Source organism: Gadus morhua, chromosome 7, assembly GCF_902167405.1.
Source record: "Gadus morhua chromosome 7, gadMor3.0, whole genome shotgun sequence".
In the NCBI taxonomy this organism is placed as follows: Eukaryota; Metazoa; Chordata; class Actinopteri; order Gadiformes; family Gadidae; genus Gadus; species Gadus morhua.
The window spans coordinates 31,563,204-31,581,783 of record NC_044054.1 but is presented as its reverse complement, the minus strand read 5'-3'; the positions used below and the strand labels follow the sequence as shown (position 1 = coordinate 31,581,783).

Below are 18,580 nucleotides of genomic sequence, written 5' to 3'. Positions count from 1 at the left end.
GCGGACGTCACACACACGCACACAGGCACACACACACATCCACAGCAGCACGCAGTCACTCGCACACGCGCGTGCCAGCGCGCCCCCGGCCCTCCCGGTGGGGGTTCTGTGACGAGGCGTGACTGATGCCTTGTGTTTCAGAGCCAAGTGGAGGGACTGCTGCACGAGATGGCCGACGAAGCCGGGTAAGCACGCACTGCTCACAGTCAACCTGATTATGAACCACCAGCGTCCTGTTTATTTATTCGCCATCCTTTCTCATGAGAGATGTAGATCCTATAAATGACTTTATATATATATATACATGACATCATCTGAATGATGTCATGTGCGTGTCATGAGTGCTGTGCATGATGTCACGTATGTTTCTGATGTAACATTTTGTGTACGGTGTCGCGCTGTGTGCTCCAGGCTGGACCTGAACCTGGAGCTGCCCCAGGGACAGAGCGGCTCGGTGGGGAGCAGTGTGGCCGCCGCCGAGCAGGTAGAGAGATACGCACTCGGATATATATCATACAGAGGCATACTAATACATCTATTATACATGGTTATACACAGAGCAGGTAGAGAGATACGCACTCGGATATATATCATACAGAGGCATACTAATACATCTATTATACATGGTTATACACAGAGCAGGTAGAGAGATACGCACTCGGATATATATCATACAGAGGCATACTAATACATCTATTATACATGGTTATACACAGAGCAGGTAGAGAGATACGCACTCGGATATATATCATACAGAGGCATACTAATACATCTATTATACATGGTTATACACAGAGCAGGTAGAGAGATACGCACTCGGATATATATCATACAGAGGCATACTAATACATCTATTATACATGGTTATACACAGAGCAGGTAGAGAGATACGCACTCAGATATATATCATACAGAGGCATACTAATACATCTATTATACATGGTTATACACAGAGCAGGTAGAGAGATACGCACTCAGATATATATCATACAGAGGCATACTAATACATCTATTATACATGGTTATACACAGAGCAGGTAGAGAGATGCACACTCGGATATATATCATACAGAGGCATACTAATACATCTATTATACATGGTTATACACAGAGCAGGTAGAGAGATACGCACTCAGATATATATCATACAGAGGCATACTAATACATCTATTATACATGGTTATACACAGAGCAGGTAGAGAGATGCACACTCGGATATATATCATACAGAGGCATACTAATACATCTATTATACATGGTTATACACAGAGCAGGTAGAGAGATGCACACTCGGATATATATCATACAGAGGCATACTAATACATCTATTATACATGGTTATACACAGAGCAGGTAGAGAGATACGCACTCGGATATATATCATACAGAGGCATACTAATACATCTATTATACATGGTTATACACAGAGCAGGTAGACCTATACATACTCATATATATATATATATATATATATATATATATATATATATATATATTAGTGCTGTCAAGCGATTAAAATATTTAATCGCGATTAATCGCATTAATGCCATAGTAGTTAATTCACGATTAATCGCGAGTAATCGTGATTAATCGCAAAAAAAATTCTATGCTAAATATCCCTTGATTTCTTTGTCCCATTAATTTTTCTCATTTTAATGCTCTTATCAACATGGAGAAGTGCATCGGCTTGCCTTGTGCAAATATATTTTTATTGATAACATTGGCATATACTGATCAAAACAGGACGATACAAAAAAAAAGCCTATACTGCAATTAAACGATGAACGTACAAGCATACTGCCTTGAACATAGCAGTCAGGCTACCGCTTCTTTGTTTTGAGCCAAAGAAAAAAAATAAAAATAAAAGAATTGCGTTAATCGCGCAATAAAAAAATTAACGCCGTTAAAATTGGTTTGCGTTAACGCCGTTAATAACGCGTTTAACTGACAGCACTAATGTATATATAAGAGTATGTATAGGTCTACCTATATATATATATATAACCGTATGCTACACACCATGTAGAGGTTTGATTCCCACCATTCCCTCTGTTCCTACACGCAGTAGAAGGAAGCAGCTAACATTTGAAATAATAAGTATAAAAGGTTCAAAAGACAAAGTCCGAACTCCTCCAGGCAAAACCTCTAGCTCCAAAATGATAACGATAAAAACAAACACATGTTACCATTAAGATGGATATCAAGGTATCAACAAACATACTGTGTATACATAACGTATCCAAACACACGTATTCCACCGGTCTCTGTTCCCGTTCTGCTCCTCATGTTTCCTGCTTCCTGTCAGCAGGACGAGTTGTCCTCACGACTGGCCAAGCTCAGAGACCAGATGTAGGACGCGCGCTCCAGCTCGCCACCCTTCTCTACTCCATCATGGACTCTCTCCCAGGATGCATCTGTGTACTAGACGCGTCCTGTTGTGTATTTAGGAGCGTATGGTCACTTCTGCTTTATGGTTCCCTGCATTGTATCTCTGGTAACGGTGTATTTATGAATCATGGGGATTCTCTTTTCAACATTGGGGTTTATTTGTATTTGTTTGTATTATTTACCAGTTAAGAGTCTTTCCGGCACGCTGTGGGTTTCAGACGAGACAGTTGTTCTTGTTAACGTAGTTATGGTTAAACTTTAAATAACCTGAGTTTGAAATCTGTTCCCTCATGTAGTGAGGAAGAGCTTTATCAAAGACCGAAAACTGATCCCATATTCTCAAGTTCGGTCCGATGTTTATCAAATGTATGTCGTCAGACCCTGTTGTCAGGACGACCGCCTATATGATGTTTGCTGTGCTCCTTGTGTCAGGGATCATGAGACGAGGGTGCATTTTATAACACTTTTATCCTTTTTGCCTTGGTTTTCAATAAATTCATTATAAAGCCGGTGACATTTTCTCGTGGTCTTTGGGTGTTTTAAACTTTGTATTTTGACAATACCAGTTGCTATCAAATGGTCAAATTCGTTCGTAGGATGAAAGTGGATTATCTACTTTTGTCACCAAGCTTTTCCTCTGCGGTGTTCTCGTAGTTCTACAGATTCGATGTCAGCAGCGATGAACCTTATGAGGTTATCAGTGTTGGTCTCGGTGTAGCTTCTGTCGCCCCCTAGTGGTCATCACGAGGAACAGGTCATGTGATAGCCATAAATAACAAAATCATGTGACTGTAGCGCGTAAACAGGAAGCAGCTGATCTGGACTTCTGGCTGCCTGGACCAAGTAATGTTTATCAGGATTCCTACGCATGATTTATCTCAGATTTATATCAAGTATAACGGGTAGGATTTCATCTGCCTTGCAAATTGTTCTTCGGACGTTCAAAAAACAGCTAACGGACCTGTCACTGGTTGTGTTTATGTAACTGCAGCTAGCATTAGCTTCACGGTAGCATCGAGAGGGAACGCTTGCTACCGGAGGGGGGTGTTGATGATGTGGGTCAGGTGTTTAGTGATGATCGTGTTGGATATTTTCACTCATCCACTCGTAGTAAACCGAGTAGAACGTTTAACCTTTTATATTTAGTCTCCGGTGTCCGACCCAGCCGAGCACAGACCCCAAGGGGAAGGTCATCTATGTCGGTGCACACCTGGTGATGGGTCTAAATATATAATATAGATCTTAAATGTCTTATCTTATGTCCTCCCCCCTATCGCTGTAGGACGTGTGCTGTAACACATCTGCTTCAACAACATCAAGTTTAACGGGAGGATTCAACAGTATTACGGGATGTCGAGCACAGCCATGAAGAAGAAGGTGCGTTCTGAACTTCATAGGGGTTAGGGTCACTGATCCAGTGCTGGAGGACGGAAACATCGATCTGAACCGTCTGTGCTCTCTGATCGATCCAGGTCCTGCTGATGGGGAAGAGCGGGTCCGGGAAGACCAGCATGAGGTCCATCATCTTCGCCAACTACATCGCTCGGGACACCCGGCGTCTGGGGGCGACGAGTGAGTGTGACGACGTCACGACCTCAGTGTTTATAGGGTTCAGGGATTGAACCGATTATTAATGTTTCTTTCTAACTCGTAGTTGATGTGGAACACTCGCATGTGAGATTCCTCGGGAACCTGGTTCTGAATCTATGGGACTGTGGAGGGTAAGTTCGAGTTCATCATTTATTGAAAACTGATAATGATATATCTGTAACAAATATGTATATAATAGGGATGTCATGACACCTGGGTTGAGGGAGTCCAAGACCCTAACCACTAGACTATTGTTATCCTGTATAGTGTCATGTTCTATCAATGAATTGGATGATTTATGAGCTGGACAGCCCTGATATATATATACTACATGTATAACATGTACATACATGTCTACCACCAGACAAGACAACTTCATAGAGAAGTAGTTCAATAGTCAAGACATAGATACCACATATATAACATGTATAACATGTCTACCTCCAGCCAGGACACCTTCATGGAGAACTACTTCACCAGCCAGAGGGACAACATCTTCCGTAACGTGGAGGTGCTGATCTACGTGTTCGACGTGGAGAGCCGGGAGCTGGAGAAGGACATGCACTACTACCAGTCGTGCCTGGAGGCCATCCTGCAGAACTCCCCTGACGCCAAGGTCTTCTGCCTGGTCCACAAGATGGACCTGGTTCAGGAGGACCAGAGAGACCTGGTGAGAACACCCCCCCCCCCTTCTGTGTGTGTGTGGGTGTGTGTTTGTGTCTCAGTGTAGTTTAGGTGTGTGTGTCGCAGTGTAGTTTAGGTGTGTGTGTCGCAGTGTAGTTTAGGTGTGTGTGTCGCAGTGTAGTTTAGGTGTGTGTGTCGCAGTGTAGTTTAGGTGTGTGTGTCGCAGTGTAGTTTAGGTGTGTGTCGCAGTGTAGTTTAGGTGTGTGTGTCGCAGTGTAGTTTAGGTGTGTGTTTCGCAGTGTAGTTTAGGTGTGTGTGTCGCAGGGTAGTTTAGGTGTGTGTGTCGCAGTGTAGTTTAGGGGTATGTCTGTCTGTGTGTCACGATGTAGTTTAGGTGTGTGTGTGTGTGTGTCAAACTGTAGTGTGTGTGTGTGTGTGTGTGTGTGTGTGTGTGTGTGTGTGTGTGTGTGTGTGTGTGTGTGTGTGTGTGTCAGTGTAGCTAAAGTGTGTGTGTGTGTGTGCTTGCGTGTGTGTGTGTGTCACAGTGTAGTTTGTGTGTGAGTGTGTGTGTGTGTGTATGTCACAGTGTAGTTTCGGTGTGTGTGTGTGTGTGTGTGTGTGTGTAACACTGTAGTTAAGTGTGTGGTTCTGTTGTGGTTCTGCTCCTCTGACCCGGGTTCTGTTCTGGTTCTGCTCCCTCTGACCCGGGTTCTGTTCCGGTTCTGCTCCAGATCTTTAACGAGCGCCAGGAGGACCTGAGGAGGCTGTCCAGACCGCTGTCCTGCACCTGCTTCAGGACGTCCATCTGGGACGAGACGCTCTACAAGGTCCTCTTCATCACACCCAGAAGAATCCCGTCTTCCTCTTCCTCTTTATTAACTGTTATTGACACTTTTAGTAACACACTTCTTCACCGGCCTCAGACGCCTCATAGCAGTAACACACAAACCAGTAGAGTAGAAAGAACAGTAGATCAGAGACACGGAAAAGGTGTAGAAAAGTGTAGGAAACACTTTCTGGCAAGGCCTTTCAGAGATTGAACGACGATAGTGTCTCGGCCGGGTGGTGGACTTCTCCCCCCTCTGCCTGTAGCCTGATGATGATGAAGATGATGATGAAGGCGGATATGTCCTAACTAGGGCTGGAACTAACGATTTTTTTAATAATCGGTCAGTCGATTATTTTTTCGATGAATCGAAAGGAAAAGAAAATAAACATTTGTAATTGCCGCATCTTTATTCAAAAACATTACTTCAAATTCACAGTGCAGACTGAAGTGTAAAAATACCAGGTTATTGCTCCAATGTCCCGGAATTATTAAAAGAATCCTGAAAAAAATATAATAAAAAACATAACGGGATAACACAAAAAAATGATATACAGATGTATGATATACATTTATATATATATATATATATATATACAGTATATAAGGGATGACCATGGTTAACCGGTTAACCGATAAGATCCTTAGGCCGCGTTCACATCTAGCGTTTTTTTAAATCTGACAGCGCTTGTTTTACATTATATTCCTATGGAGCAGAGCGTTTCTGGAAAAAGTCACGGCCGCTTTTTTAAACGACTCTCCCAGCGTTTTTTTCTGCCATACGGAGCGTTGAAAAAAGTTCAACTTTCAGGAAGAAAGCGGCCGACGTCAGGCGTCTTTTGGGCAACTGCCCAATCACAAGCGGAACATTGACACTTCGTCACACAGGAAACTCTCAACTGTCAAAACAAGAAACAATGGCAGACAAATCACTCGGGAAAGTGCCGGTGGAGCGATTAATAGTTTTAATTACAGAACATGTCGAGATCTACAACATGTCTAATGGGCTTTAGCCTGGATACGTAGTAGGCGAGTAACGTCGGGTCTAGAATGGATTCGTTGCTAGGCGATAGAAAAAACGCTCTCGGCGCTTTTAGGGCCAAAAACGCTGCCAGCTTTTCTTTTTGTTGAAAAAACGGTCGGCTCAACTTATCCCTATTACAAAAAACGCTAGATGTGAACGCGGCCTTACTATCTATTTTAGATTGCTGGGAAAACATGTTTTTGCCAAAATCTCAAATTTCATTTTTTTTTGTGTTGCATTTGAACACATCAATCATATTACCGAGCCGACCTGAACACATCACATTTGACAATGTTTGCTACTTTTTTTAAGCCAACTAGCTCTATATCCTGCCGATTTGAACTGTGCATGAACCATGAACCAACCTGTCGGCGGCTGGCTGTAAACAGTTCCGCGCCTACAAGTGACGTATTAATCGCGCGACTCAATGAGTCAATTACCAAATTTGTTGCCAACTCTTACAGCAATCGATTTTTATCGATTTTATCGATTCATTGTTGCAGCCCTAGTCCTTACACCTCTCTCTCCCCCAGGCCTGGTCCAGTATCGTCTACCAGCTCATCCCTAACGTCCAGCAGCTTGAGACTAACCTGAGGAACTTCGCTCAGATCATAGAGGCAGACGAGGTGCTGCTGTTTGAGAGAGCTACGTTTCTGGTATGCTGCCAACACCTCCGCACCACAGCTTCTGAGTTCATCCAGTAGATGCATGCAGTGAAGGCTGCTGTTGACGGCTCATTTCCATCCAAGCTTGTGGAGATAGAAAGTGGTTGTAATTCCGAGGAACAAGTAAAGCATTGCATGTAAATTCATGCAAACGTAAACATATGTAAACTTTACGTGTGTGTGCGTGTGCGTGTGTGTTGCAGGTGATCTCTCACTATCAGTGCAAAGAGCAGCGCGATGCCCATCGCTTCGAGAAGATTAGCAACATTATCAAACAGTTCAAACTCAGCTGCAGGTAACGCACTCCTGCCTTGCCTTACCTCAAGGTCTGTCCCTTAAGGTCTCACCTTAAGATCTGTTCCATAAAGCCTCAACTTAAGGTCTGTCCGTTAAGGCCTCAGGTTAAGGTTTGTCCCTTAATGCCTCTCCTTAACATCTGTCCCTTATTGCCTCTCCTTAACGTCTGTCCCTTAAGGACTCACCTTATGGTCTGTCCCATCAGGTCCTGCACTCTGCTTAACGTCCACCCCTGCTGCCCTCTCTGCCTCTTTCTGTCTCTTAGTTTGAGTGCTTTCTAAATGTTATTATGAGTCTATATACCTTTTATTGATATTTGATAGCTCTTGGAATCTACAGGAGGGTTTAATCATGTGATCAGAAGTTCCCTTTAAGAGGTTCCAGCCTCCATCTTGGTACTCGTGGACCAAACATTCTACAAGAACGTGTGAAACGGCACCAAGATGGCGGCTGGGAATGTGTGACATCACGTGGAACCCTCCAGCCTCTGTCTGCATAGAGCCTCTGAAGGGCTGATTATGGTCACACATTCACGCAACACAAGAGGGTAATGGACCCCTTATGTCCCTGCGGACCCTCCTTGCGTCCAACGCAAGGGCCGGACGTGCGCCTCCAAAAAATGTTAACCTTCCGTCGAGTCGACGCAGCAGCAAGGGCTGTGATTGGTCCGCTTACTCAAACCCCTCGCAGAACCGTCAAGGTTCACGACTGCGTCGAAGCGTCGGCGTGGTCATCATTGCGTTGCGTGAACGTGGAACCATAATCAGCCCTCGAGTGTCCGGTGAAGCATCACGTTCGTGTCTAATGATTAATGTGTTTTCATCTCACAGTAAACTAGCGGCCTCCTTCCAGAGTATGGAAGTGAGGAACTCCAACTTCGCCGCCTTCATCGACGTCTTCACCTCCAACACCTACGTCATGGTCATCATGTCGGACCCCTCCATACGTAAGAACACCACCCACATCCAACACCCACGTCATGTCATCATCTGACTCCTTTATACGTAAGAACACCACCCATGTCAGTTGTGGAATGGATGTGCAACATCTCACACCAGTCAGTTACTTTCTTACTCAGATCCATAGTCGGTTAGTTGGTTACTTACATCCATTGTTAGTTAGCTACTTGCATCCTTAGTTAGATATGTACTTACACCCTTAGTTGGTTAACTACTTACATCCATAGCATGTTAGTTACTTACTTACATCCTTAGTTAGTTGGTTAGTAACTTGCTCACATCCTTAGTTATTTAGTTACTTACTTGCATCCATAGTTTGTAAGTAAGTTACATCCTTGGTTATTAGTTAATTGCTGACATCCTTAATTAGTAACTTTCGGGGGTGGAAACAATTCATCAATGGCCTATGTTCCGAAAGGAATACAAAGGCCTAAGTAACTTAATTAGTAACTTTGCTTATGGGTAAGGTCACTAGCTCGGGCCCTCAGAACTTTCCAAACCTTTTTTAAACACGATTTTAGATAAAGAATGCACCATCTTACTAACATCTTACAAGTCAGATGTCTTATAGTTAAAAGTCGTCCGTATGCACATCAGGGACCCTACGGCTTTACCTGAAAGGTGTCCCTGTCTCACCTGCCCGTGTGCGAGTACTGACGCGTGTGTTCTGCGTTGCAGCGTCCGCAGCCACTCTGATCAACATCCGGAACGCCCGCAAGCACTTCGAGAAGCTGGAGCGAGTCGACGGACCCAAACACAGTCTGCACATGCGCATGCGTTAGCCAATCGGATTCGCGCCTGCGGTTCTGATGGACCAATCGGCGTCGAGAGACTGCTGCAGGCTGTGTGAAGCCCCCCCCCCCCCCCCCCTCCTGTGTCTCGTCACACTCAATCAGTCGTTGTTTTTATGATCGATTTTATCTGGAAATCCTCTTTCTACCGCCCCCCCCGCGGATGGACTGGCTATGACCTTTGACCTTGTGCTCCTGAGAAATTTGTTACATTAAAGATGGACAAAGAAAGCCCCTGTTTGCTGTTGTTGGGATGACCTAAGCTGTCAAGTGTTGGGGTCAGGGGGGGGGGGGGGGGGTTGTTGAATCCAGGTGTGTGGGGAGGTGGGGGTTGGGGTCGGTACAGCCCTGGGCGGGACACGACATTGATAACGTGAAATGTGATATTTTATAAACGACTTTTATTTGTATTCATTTTCACCTTGAAAAAAAGGAACCTTAAAAGAACACGCACAAGCCTCGTTTCTTTTTTTTTATAAGTACTAAATATTATTCCACCCAGTGTGATAATTTTCGGTTGACACATTTTGAAAATATCCCTCAAATTAAAAATTGCACCGCATCTCGAGCGTTTTTTTTTTTTTTTAAATACCAGCTGTTTTTTCAAATCCAGTCAGGTCTCTCTTGTTTCGTCCGCACCACTTAATTAGGCGACTCATTCCAGGGTCTCATTAGGTCCAGGGTCTCATTATTAGGTCCAAGGTCTCCCAGGACTGTGGGGTCTGGGTGAGGACTATGAGGTCGTTCACCAGCTGGTCCAGGGTCTTCAAGGACGGTGGGTCTAAGTGAGGACCAGGAGGGGTTTCACCAGCCGGTCACAGGACGTCTTGGAGGGCTGCAGAGGACCGTGTTTAACGGTAGGTTTGGTACACAATATGTAAGAATAACGTTACTCAGATTCACCACAGGGGGTCGACAGCACCAAGGACAACTTCGGGCTAACGGTTAATGTTTCAATGTTACGTTTTAATGGTGATTCATGCGGTAAAGCAGATAGTCGTTGGTCCATTTTTCTTGATTCTAATTCTGTGTAGTTATTTTAATCTGCAGTTAATACTGAGATAAGGACAACAAACGTAAGTTCTCATATAAGAGGTTAAAGGCACCCAGTGCAACTTTATGTAAACATTCAATGAAAAATAAACATTCCATTTCTAGTCTTTTTTACACGTAGTAAGTTTCAATAACTCCATACCATTACATATCGACATTCAAGGAGCAAAGATGAGACGTCGTTGTGTGGTAAGAACTGATCGAAAATCGTAAACAACAACAATCGCCGGTGGGGAGAAGCCATTTTTCCATTGACTGGAAGCCTGCTTTATTTATTGTAGGTTACAAAAATTAAAGAAAATGGCGGCATTGTTGTTATCGATTTTCTATCAGTTCTCACCACACAACGACGTCTCATCTTTGCTGCTTGAATGTCGGTATGTAATGGTATGGAGTTATTGAAACTTACTACGTGTAAAAAAGACTAGAAATTGAATGTTTATTTTTAAGCCTCGAAAGTTGCACTGGGTGCCTTTAAGCCTCGAAAGTTGCACTGGGTGCCTTTAAGACCTAGTACTGTGGCCTGCTTCCCAAGGCTAGTTCAGACCACAGGGCTTGTTAGGATCTAGTTAAGACCACAGCTCTGGTAAAGACCTAGTTCAGACCACAGCTCTGGTTTAGACCGAGTTAAGGGTGGCTCCCCCCATGTCCCCTTTCCAGAACCCAGGAGATTACATACGCTCAGAGATGAGTTTAAGGGTTGAAAGGAGATTATTCAGGGGGGACTGAGAGGGAGGGGGCCCAAGAATTTAAATCATATGTGATTTATCAGTGGGGAATGAAGTACGGCTACTTTCTATCAACATTTGAAGACATCAATGTCGAGGAGATTTAACGCAGTTTTTTTTTTTTTTTTTTTTTTTAATGTTGTCTGGTATTGGCGATTGTAAGCCCGGCTAGCTCAGTCGGTAGAGCATGAGACTCTTAATCTCAGGGTCGTGGGTTCGAGCCCCACGTTGGGCGCTATATACTTTTAACCTAGCCCATCTGATGGAACAAAAAAGGAAAATGACTAGTTCTTGGTTCTGTTCGATCATAGAGCCACACTAAATGTCAGCCGGTCAGCAGGTTGCGTGTTTGAGCCACAACATTTTGCATTGCTATGAAGTCAGCTAGAAAGTTTGAAAATAAGCTGCAACTACGGTTTGTGGCGGCAAACCATAAAAGTCTTGATAATTTGAAAGGGCCAATAAGCAATATACCATGACCTTGAAAGCATGGCTATTCTCCTGGTATTCTAGCATACCAGGGTATAATACAATCCCATTGCCATTGGCTGTTTCAATGGTTGAGTGAGATTCATTTGTTGCGAACTTTGCCATAGCTGACATCTTCCTATTTTTAGAAGACACACGTGCACATGTTCATCTGTCTCTGTGGCGCAATTGGTTAGCGCGTTCGACTGTTAATCGAAAGGTTGGTGGTTCAAGCCCACCCAGGGACGAGCCGTTTTTAGCTGACCACCAGGCTAAGCATTAGCCCAAACCTGTAACCTTTTTTAAGCGAAAAAATCTACTTTGTTTACAAGAGTAGAAGCAGTTCATCAAGATAGAACTGCTCTGTCATTTCCCTTCTAACCATGTACTCCCGCTGACATGAGTACGGACTGTCTGAAAGAAGAGCTATCTGGTTAAAGTGTATTCTAGGAATTGGAAGTATTTAGGAGATTAGATATGATCCATCTCACCTTGTCTTACGATTATAACATGGAAATAGTTTTTTTCTTGAAAGCCATATTTTGCTATCTTTTTTTTACCAACACAACATTTAAGGGGGCCACAGAGAGAAAGCTTATTCTCAAGACCATCCTTCTGGTTAACCGTTTAGACCTAGATAAGACCTATTTAAGGAGCCATGTTTAAGGTCTTCAATGTGGTTTGTTTCAAAACAGAGAACACACGCTCCATGTTTGTATTGCAGCGGTCGCTGCTGCCACCTAGTGGCGGGTTTTGGATACCACGTTTGTTTGCCTGATTGGTAGATATAAACTGAAGAACGGTAACAACTCTTGACTATATTTCTTACACAAAGTTATACGATTTAACCATCTTGTAGAGTCCCAAATCAGCCCATCAATGTCGGCAGTACATTCTCATGGCCATAATAATAAGGGGTTAATTGCATAATGTAAAGTGCATTTTATTTCTTGAAATAGTTTTATGCAGCAGAAAATGTATAATTACATTACAAAAGCTACAATTCATCGCAAAATATGTGTTTATATATCAAAAGTGTTTAGCTGTCTTGTTCAGAGAAGTACTTTATCATTTAAAGGATTTCCTTAGTTAGAGAAGCTGGGTAATAAGTGTGGCGTTTCTGCAGGCAGCGCTCATCCCTGTGATCCCTCGGAGGAGCCCTCTCCCTGGGGGAGTAGGGAAGTGGAACAGCGGGTTGTCCTGGACGACCAGATGTGGTCCTGGTACCCAGGGTCTAGTCCTGGTACTATCCTAGCCTGTCAACCTGAGCCCATGTATCCTAGCCTCTCAGCCTGAGCCCTGTATCCCAGCCACTCAACCTGACCCCATGTATCCTAGCTCCTCAACCTGAGCCCTGTATCCTACCTCCTCAACCTGAGCCCTGTATCCTAGCCACTCAACCTGACCTCTCTGTCCTTCCCCTCTCAACGCCCTCGCTTCCCCATGACACGGCATCAGAACAATGGCAGCTTCATAATGTCTAATAATGTTGCAAGGCAATCTACTCATCGACATCTATTTCATTGTGAAAGACGATCTTATCAAGGCAATGAGGAAGAACACTTACACGCTAGGCGCTGTCGTCAGGCTGATTCCAGGCTTCAGAGTTAATGTGACCTCATCGCTATGATTTCCCTCTAGGCACTTGCCTTGGTTTGCATATGATTACCGTGTGCCGAGGCCGCTGAGCCGCGGCCCGCCAGCAGGCTGTCCGTTTCCAGGGCCGCCTCCTCTTCTAGCATGTCTGAGTCGCCGTCGGCCGCTTGGTTCAGCTGGCTCTCCAGGACGGTGATGCGCTGCTTCAGCCGCTGCTGCGTCACCGAGTACTCGTTGAGCAGCCGGGAGAAGCGCGTCTGCAGCATGTCCAGAGACGACTCCAGCCGCTCCACCTTCTCCTCCGTCTCCTCCTTGCCCAGCCCTCCCGGTCCGTCCGCGTCTTCGTCCAGAAGACCCTCCTTCATGAGGATCTCGCGACCGCGCTCCTCCAGCACCTTCTTGGCGTCCGGGTACTCCGTCACCGCCTCCATCAGGTCTTCCTTGTTGAGGCAGAAGAGGTCGGAGTAGCCGATGCTGCGTATGTTCGCTGTGCGTCTGTTCCCCATCTTGCTGCCCTTGATGTTCAGGATGCTGATCTCGCCGAAGCAGCTGCCGGCGGTGAGCAGGGCGTACTGTGTAACGCCGTCGTCTGCCACCACGCCTAGCTTCCCCTCCTTGATGATGTACATCTCCTTACCGATGTCCCCCTTGCGGCAGATGTAGTCTCCGGGGCTGTAGACCTGGGGGCGAAGCTTCAGCACCAACTCGACCAGCAGTCCTGCCTCACAGTCTTGAAAGATCCGCACCTTTTTCAGGGTCAGCAGGTGCACGTTGATGGCGATCTCCGCCCTCAGTTTGTTGGGCAAGTTCTTAAGCACTTCCTGTTCGTCGACCGCTTTCTTATTGGTCCAAAGGTAGTCAAACCACTTGATGACACGGCCCTCCAGTTCTTTGCTCACTCTGCGGAAGTGCATGTAGTGTTTGATGGCGTCGATGCGGGCCTGAAACTCGGCACGCGTGGCATTCATGTTTGCGATCATGGAGCCCACGTTTCCCACGATCGTGGCGAAGATCAGCACCCCAACAAGGAAGTCGAAGACCACAAACAGGTACTCCTCATCTCGCACGGGCGCCGGCATCTCCCCGATGGTGGTGAGGGTCAGGGTGGACCAGTACAGGCAGTAGACGTAACACCGTGTCAGGGCGCCGTACACCGGGTCGGACATGTCCGGGTACACCCAGGTGTCGGAGCCGAACCCCAGGGACTTGGAGATGGCGAAGTAGATGCAGGCGTTCCAGTGGATGATGATGAGGATGTAGAGCACCAGGTTGCAGATGCGGAAGATGTTCGGGTAGTTGGTGCGGGTCTCGGTTCGGTCGAAGAACTCAAACATGCGCGGGAAGCGCAGCAGACGGTTGAAGCGGAGCTGCGGCGTGTGTATCCCCGTGGCGATGTAGCCAAGGTCTGTGGGCAGGATAGACAGCACGTCCAGCTTGAACTGGAATGTGCGGCCGTAGTTCTTTCTCAGCTTGGCCGTGTCCTTTACCAGCAGCCCCTGCTCCAGGAACCCTTGGAAGGAAGGATGGAAGGAAGGAAGTACATGGCATCGTGTTCGGCACTTCTCATCATTTCGTAATAGTGAAGTGATGTAACTTTGGGTCCAACTGGGTTGGACCCAACCGTACCCAACTGTATCAAAGCTTCACCGACCCCTTAAAGACCCAAACCCAGAGGGGAGGCCCTTCCTCTAAACAGGCTTTGATCTTGATCTACCTGTGCGAAGTCGTACACACGTGTCCATGAGATACACCAGGTCTGAGATGTAGTCCAGCACCAGCCAGCATATGTACATCTCCAGCTGCAGCTTGTCGAAACAGGCCCTGGGAATGGATTATGAACCCAACAGACGTTACTTGAGCGTTACAACAACGGCTAGCGTATTACACGCATAGATTCACAGCTTAGGAATATCTCTTCCTTTTGTTACCTCGCCACGACAAGGACCCAGTTGTAGAGCACGGCAGCAGCGATCACAAACAGCCAGCGGTAGTAGCTGTCATCAGAGGGAGACACCACCATGTCGGCCCATGTCTTCCTGGAGGGTGGAGGAAGACAATTAATTATATCGCTTAAACTTGCTTGAAGTGTGACCGGGATGAGCAGGATAGTTAATGCAGAGGATGAGGACGTTGCTGTTAAACTGACGGGAGGTTCATGAATACATTACTGAGTGACTGCAAACCAGACATGGTCATGGTTTAGCATTCCTTCAGCAAACATAGCGGAAGGCAGACAAACAGAAGGAAGATGGACAGTCCAACAGAAGTACACCAGATCAGAAGGTCAGGCGGTAGGCAGATGAACCGACCGACCTACCTCGGTTTCTTCTTTGCCTCTGTCTTCCCGTTGGCGTCCGTTTGGGGGTTGGGGCTGGCCGCCACCCGGACCTCTGGGCCCCGGAAACGCTCCAAGAAGGAATCTGGTCGCTCCTCCTCCTCCTTCAGACTCTTGTGAGCCCACTCCCTCAGCGTCACCACCAGAGTCACTAACCTTGGGAGGACAGACCACACCCACCAGAGTCCTTCACAGAACAAAGACTACATTTCCCAGGAGCACCTTTGCCCTTCATTGGTAGGGCTGGGTAAAAAAATCGATTTAATCGATTTAGGATCGATTTAATTCAAATTTTGCAATATCAATTCATAGGACATGAAATCGATTTTTTTTTTGTTTTGTTTTGTTACCATTATTATTATTTTTGCACTTTGATAAAAAATGCCTTAATGCAATTTGCAGTGATGGAATGCTGTAATTCAAGTACACTTTAATTTGCAATTCCTTTCTAATTAAAAAATTGCGCTTTTGAGACTTGAGACAGTTTAAGTTTAAACTTTCCAATTTACAAGTTTGCACATAAAACCTGTTGTTTAAGATGAAGAGAAAAAATAAAGTACATTTGTATTTTGTAACACAATTGAGCCATTTTCATTATTTAAGATCAGATTGAATCAAATCGAATCGTGATTAATCCATTCAGAACCTTATGAATCTAAATTTAATCGATTTAGGAAATTGGCCACGATACCCAGCCCTACTCATTGGTACAAATGTGCAACGAAGCGTTGCCGTTAACCCGGCCTGAGGTTGTGGTTGATCCTTACCTCGATAGGGCTCCGAGTCTCATGGAGGGGCTTGGTTCGATGTCAGCGACCCTCTCAAGCTCGGAGGAGGTGTCATCACCCACCGAGGACACCCTGGGAGGAGGAACACCAGGAGTCAACATGAGTCCCATCTAGGAGACTTAGGGTTGAACTTCTGCATCAAATGTGTGTGCAACGCTACAAACCAAAGAAGTGTGGTCATGGTTATGCGTCCGGGATCCTGATATAGTTCAGTAACAGCTACTTATCTTTCTAACGTAACCTGTAATAAATGAACCGATGAATGTAGCAGGAAAGACGAAGCTGCCCTGCCGTGTAGTTCTACCATTTGGTGCCTGTAGTTTACGCCGCTGAGTCCCTGGTGTAGCCCACAGAGGCCTAAGATAGCTATTCAATGCAAAGGTATAACCTGGCCTTACAGCAGAGACAGGTCATTACGGAGCAGGTAGGGGGTTAGACAGTACAGAGACAGGTCATTAAGGAGCAGGTAGGGGTTAGACAGTACAGAGACAGGTCATTAAGGAGCAGGTAGGGGTTAGACAGTACAGAGACAGGTCATTAAGGAGCAGGTAGGGGTTAGACAGTACAGAGACAGGTCATTAAGGAGCAGGTAGGGGTTAGACAGTACAGAGACAGGTCATTAAGGAGCAGGTAGGGGTTAGACAGTACAGAGACAGGTCACCAAGGGGCAGGTAGAGGTTAGACAGTACAGAGACAGGTCATTAAGGAGCAGGTAGGGGTTAGACAGTACAGAGACAGGTCATTAAGGAGCAGGTAGGGGTTAGACAGTACAGAGACAGGTCATTAATGGACAGGTAGGGGTTAGACAGTACAGAGACAGGTCATTAAGGAGCAGGTAGGGGTTAGACAGTACAGAGACAGGTCATTAAGGAGCAGGTAGGGGTTAGACAGTACAGAGACAGGTCATTAAGGAGCAGGTAGGGGTTAGACAGTACAGAGACGGGTCATCAAGGAGCAGGTAGGGGTTAGGGGCCATTTGTTCAAGGATGCATACAGGTAGCCTGTTGTCCTTCGAATCGAGTAAACAAATCGAGACCCTTCCTGCTGGGAGTCCGCCTACGTCATCCGGCCCCCACAACTTCAGAGAAACCCATCTTGCTCGTCATCCAGTATTCTGAACACCCAAGAGAACCCAGCGCAGCCCGTGACCCCTGACCTGCTGAGGGGCCTGTCCTCGCTCCCCGGCTCCCCCTCCAGGGTGGTCTTCACCGAGAGGTGGTGGGGGGAGATGTCCTCCCCTGCGGCCTGGCCCGTCATCCTCACCCCTCCTGGAAGAGAAGGTGGCTTCAGGTCAGAGCAGCTCTTTATACATCCCCACGCTGAACGACCTGCTTTGACCCATCCTAGCCTGCTAGGAGCGGGAGACGTGCAGTGCCAGGAGCCAACGCCGGCGTTTCCCTCATTTGACTACTGTCCATCACCCTATCAGTCTCTTATGGGACGGTTTGGAGAGACTTCATGAACAGGTAGGGGTTAGGGGACATCTTTTGTAAGGATGCCTACAGGTTAGGCTGCTGGTATTGGGGATCGAACCCGGAACCTTTCTTCTGGAACCAACTGACCGCAACACTCTGGCCCTCCTATACACTTGGATCTGCACGGAACCTCTACCGATTTACTGGGGTACTGATTCCTTCCAGTACATTTGTTAAGTGTTGTGACTACTGCCTGTCCTCAGTGCCCCATAATGTCATTCAAAGGAGAAAGAGAAAGTGTTTGGGAATGCTCAAATGGCCTTGTTCATTCACAGGAAGCTGAGACAGCCACTCTCTCAATGTGGCCCAGCATCATTGATAGACGCTGTTTACCGTGTATAGTATTAACAGTGCAGGATATAATGCAGGCTGGTGGTTTGCTGTGTTAGCCCAGTATTATGAGTGCAGGATGTAACGCAGGCTGATTGTGTGCGTTATTAGCTCAATATTATAAGTTCAGGATGTAACGCAGGCTTGATTGTGTGCGTTATTAGCTCAATATTATAAGTTCAGGATGACACACAGGCTGATTGTTGCGGTGTCAGCTCAGTACTATGTCTTACAGCCGGGGGACCAGACTGGTCTAGAAGGGCCTAGCTCCCTCATGGGGTCCGCCACGTTGCTACGGAGACCGCGATGAGCGAACCGTCCAATGAGAGTTGGACCTTGGGAACCTTGTTGAGCATGTTTTTAGGAATCATAAAGTCACCATGGAGACTTTATTATAGAAATAAAGCATCTTTAGGAGCATCTCCTCCGATTCTGTACCTCGACCCTTCTCAGCATCACTCCTGAGCCTCTCTGGACCAAAGCTTGAACAATAAGTATTCAATATAAATGGTTAACATTGATTCACTCCTAACACTGAATAAGATGGAGAAGATGCTCTCTCTGTCAGGAGCCGGTGGGAGACGTGATCCTCAGACAGATGAGGATGTGTTTAGACAACTGTTATCATTGTGTGGCTAATTGG

General features: G+C 46.0%; 3 protein-coding genes and 2 non-coding genes across 7 annotated transcripts in view; 4 read left to right on the top strand and 1 right to left on the bottom strand.

Moving 5' to 3' along the window:
- chmp1b (charged multivesicular body protein 1B) overlaps nucleotides 1-2,902 on the top strand; it is a 6,271-nt gene extending 3,369 nt beyond the window's left edge. Inside the window, exons 6-8 of one of the 2 annotated variants that reach the window (XM_030361452.1) lie at nucleotides 142-185; nucleotides 412-484; nucleotides 2,309-2,902. In XM_030361452.1, coding sequence (XP_030217312.1) covers nucleotides 142-185; nucleotides 412-484; nucleotides 2,309-2,353 — 162 coding nt within the window. In that variant the 3' untranslated portion in view covers nucleotides 2,354-2,902. Of the gene's footprint in view, nucleotides 1-141; nucleotides 186-411; nucleotides 485-2,305 lie in introns of both variants that reach the window. The other variant, XM_030361451.1, reaches the window with a different exon arrangement.
- A 199-nt stretch (nucleotides 2,903-3,101) lies between these two features.
- rraga (Ras-related GTP binding A) lies at nucleotides 3,102-9,395 on the top strand. 2 transcript variants are annotated; one of them, XM_030361449.1, is made up of 10 exons: nucleotides 3,102-3,231; nucleotides 3,671-3,765; nucleotides 3,861-3,960; nucleotides 4,043-4,109; nucleotides 4,426-4,648; nucleotides 5,334-5,429; nucleotides 6,986-7,108; nucleotides 7,321-7,412; nucleotides 8,245-8,360; nucleotides 9,052-9,395. In XM_030361449.1, the coding sequence occupies exons 2-10, from the start codon at nucleotides 3,739-3,741 to the stop codon at nucleotides 9,153-9,155; spliced, it is 948 nt and encodes a 315-aa protein (XP_030217309.1). In that variant the 5' UTR covers nucleotides 3,102-3,231; nucleotides 3,671-3,738; the 3' UTR covers nucleotides 9,156-9,395. The 2 variants fall into 2 exon arrangements, with proteins under 2 accessions (XP_030217309.1, XP_030217310.1); XM_030361450.1 differs by having other exon boundaries at nucleotides 3,156-3,290.
- A 1,712-nt stretch (nucleotides 9,396-11,107) lies between these two features.
- On the top strand, nucleotides 11,108-11,180 carry trnak-cuu (transfer RNA lysine (anticodon CUU)). The gene has a single exon. It is a non-coding gene; the product is annotated as a tRNA-Lys (tRNA).
- Nucleotides 11,181-11,587: 407 nt separating this feature from the next.
- On the top strand, nucleotides 11,588-11,661 carry trnan-guu (transfer RNA asparagine (anticodon GUU)). The gene has a single exon. It is a non-coding gene; the product is annotated as a tRNA-Asn (tRNA).
- Nucleotides 11,662-12,173: 512 nt separating this feature from the next.
- cnga2b (cyclic nucleotide gated channel subunit alpha 2b) lies at nucleotides 12,174-17,397 on the bottom strand. The gene is made up of 6 exons (XM_030359936.1): nucleotides 17,289-17,397; nucleotides 16,112-16,204; nucleotides 15,327-15,500; nucleotides 14,938-15,045; nucleotides 14,724-14,830; nucleotides 12,174-14,519 (listed from the first exon to the last, which is right to left on the bottom strand). Exons 1-6 carry the CDS (start codon nucleotides 17,387-17,389, stop codon nucleotides 13,051-13,053), a joined length of 2,052 nt encoding a protein of 683 aa, XP_030215796.1. The 5' UTR covers nucleotides 17,390-17,397; the 3' UTR covers nucleotides 12,174-13,050.
- Between the last annotated feature and the right edge of the window lie 1,183 nt (nucleotides 17,398-18,580).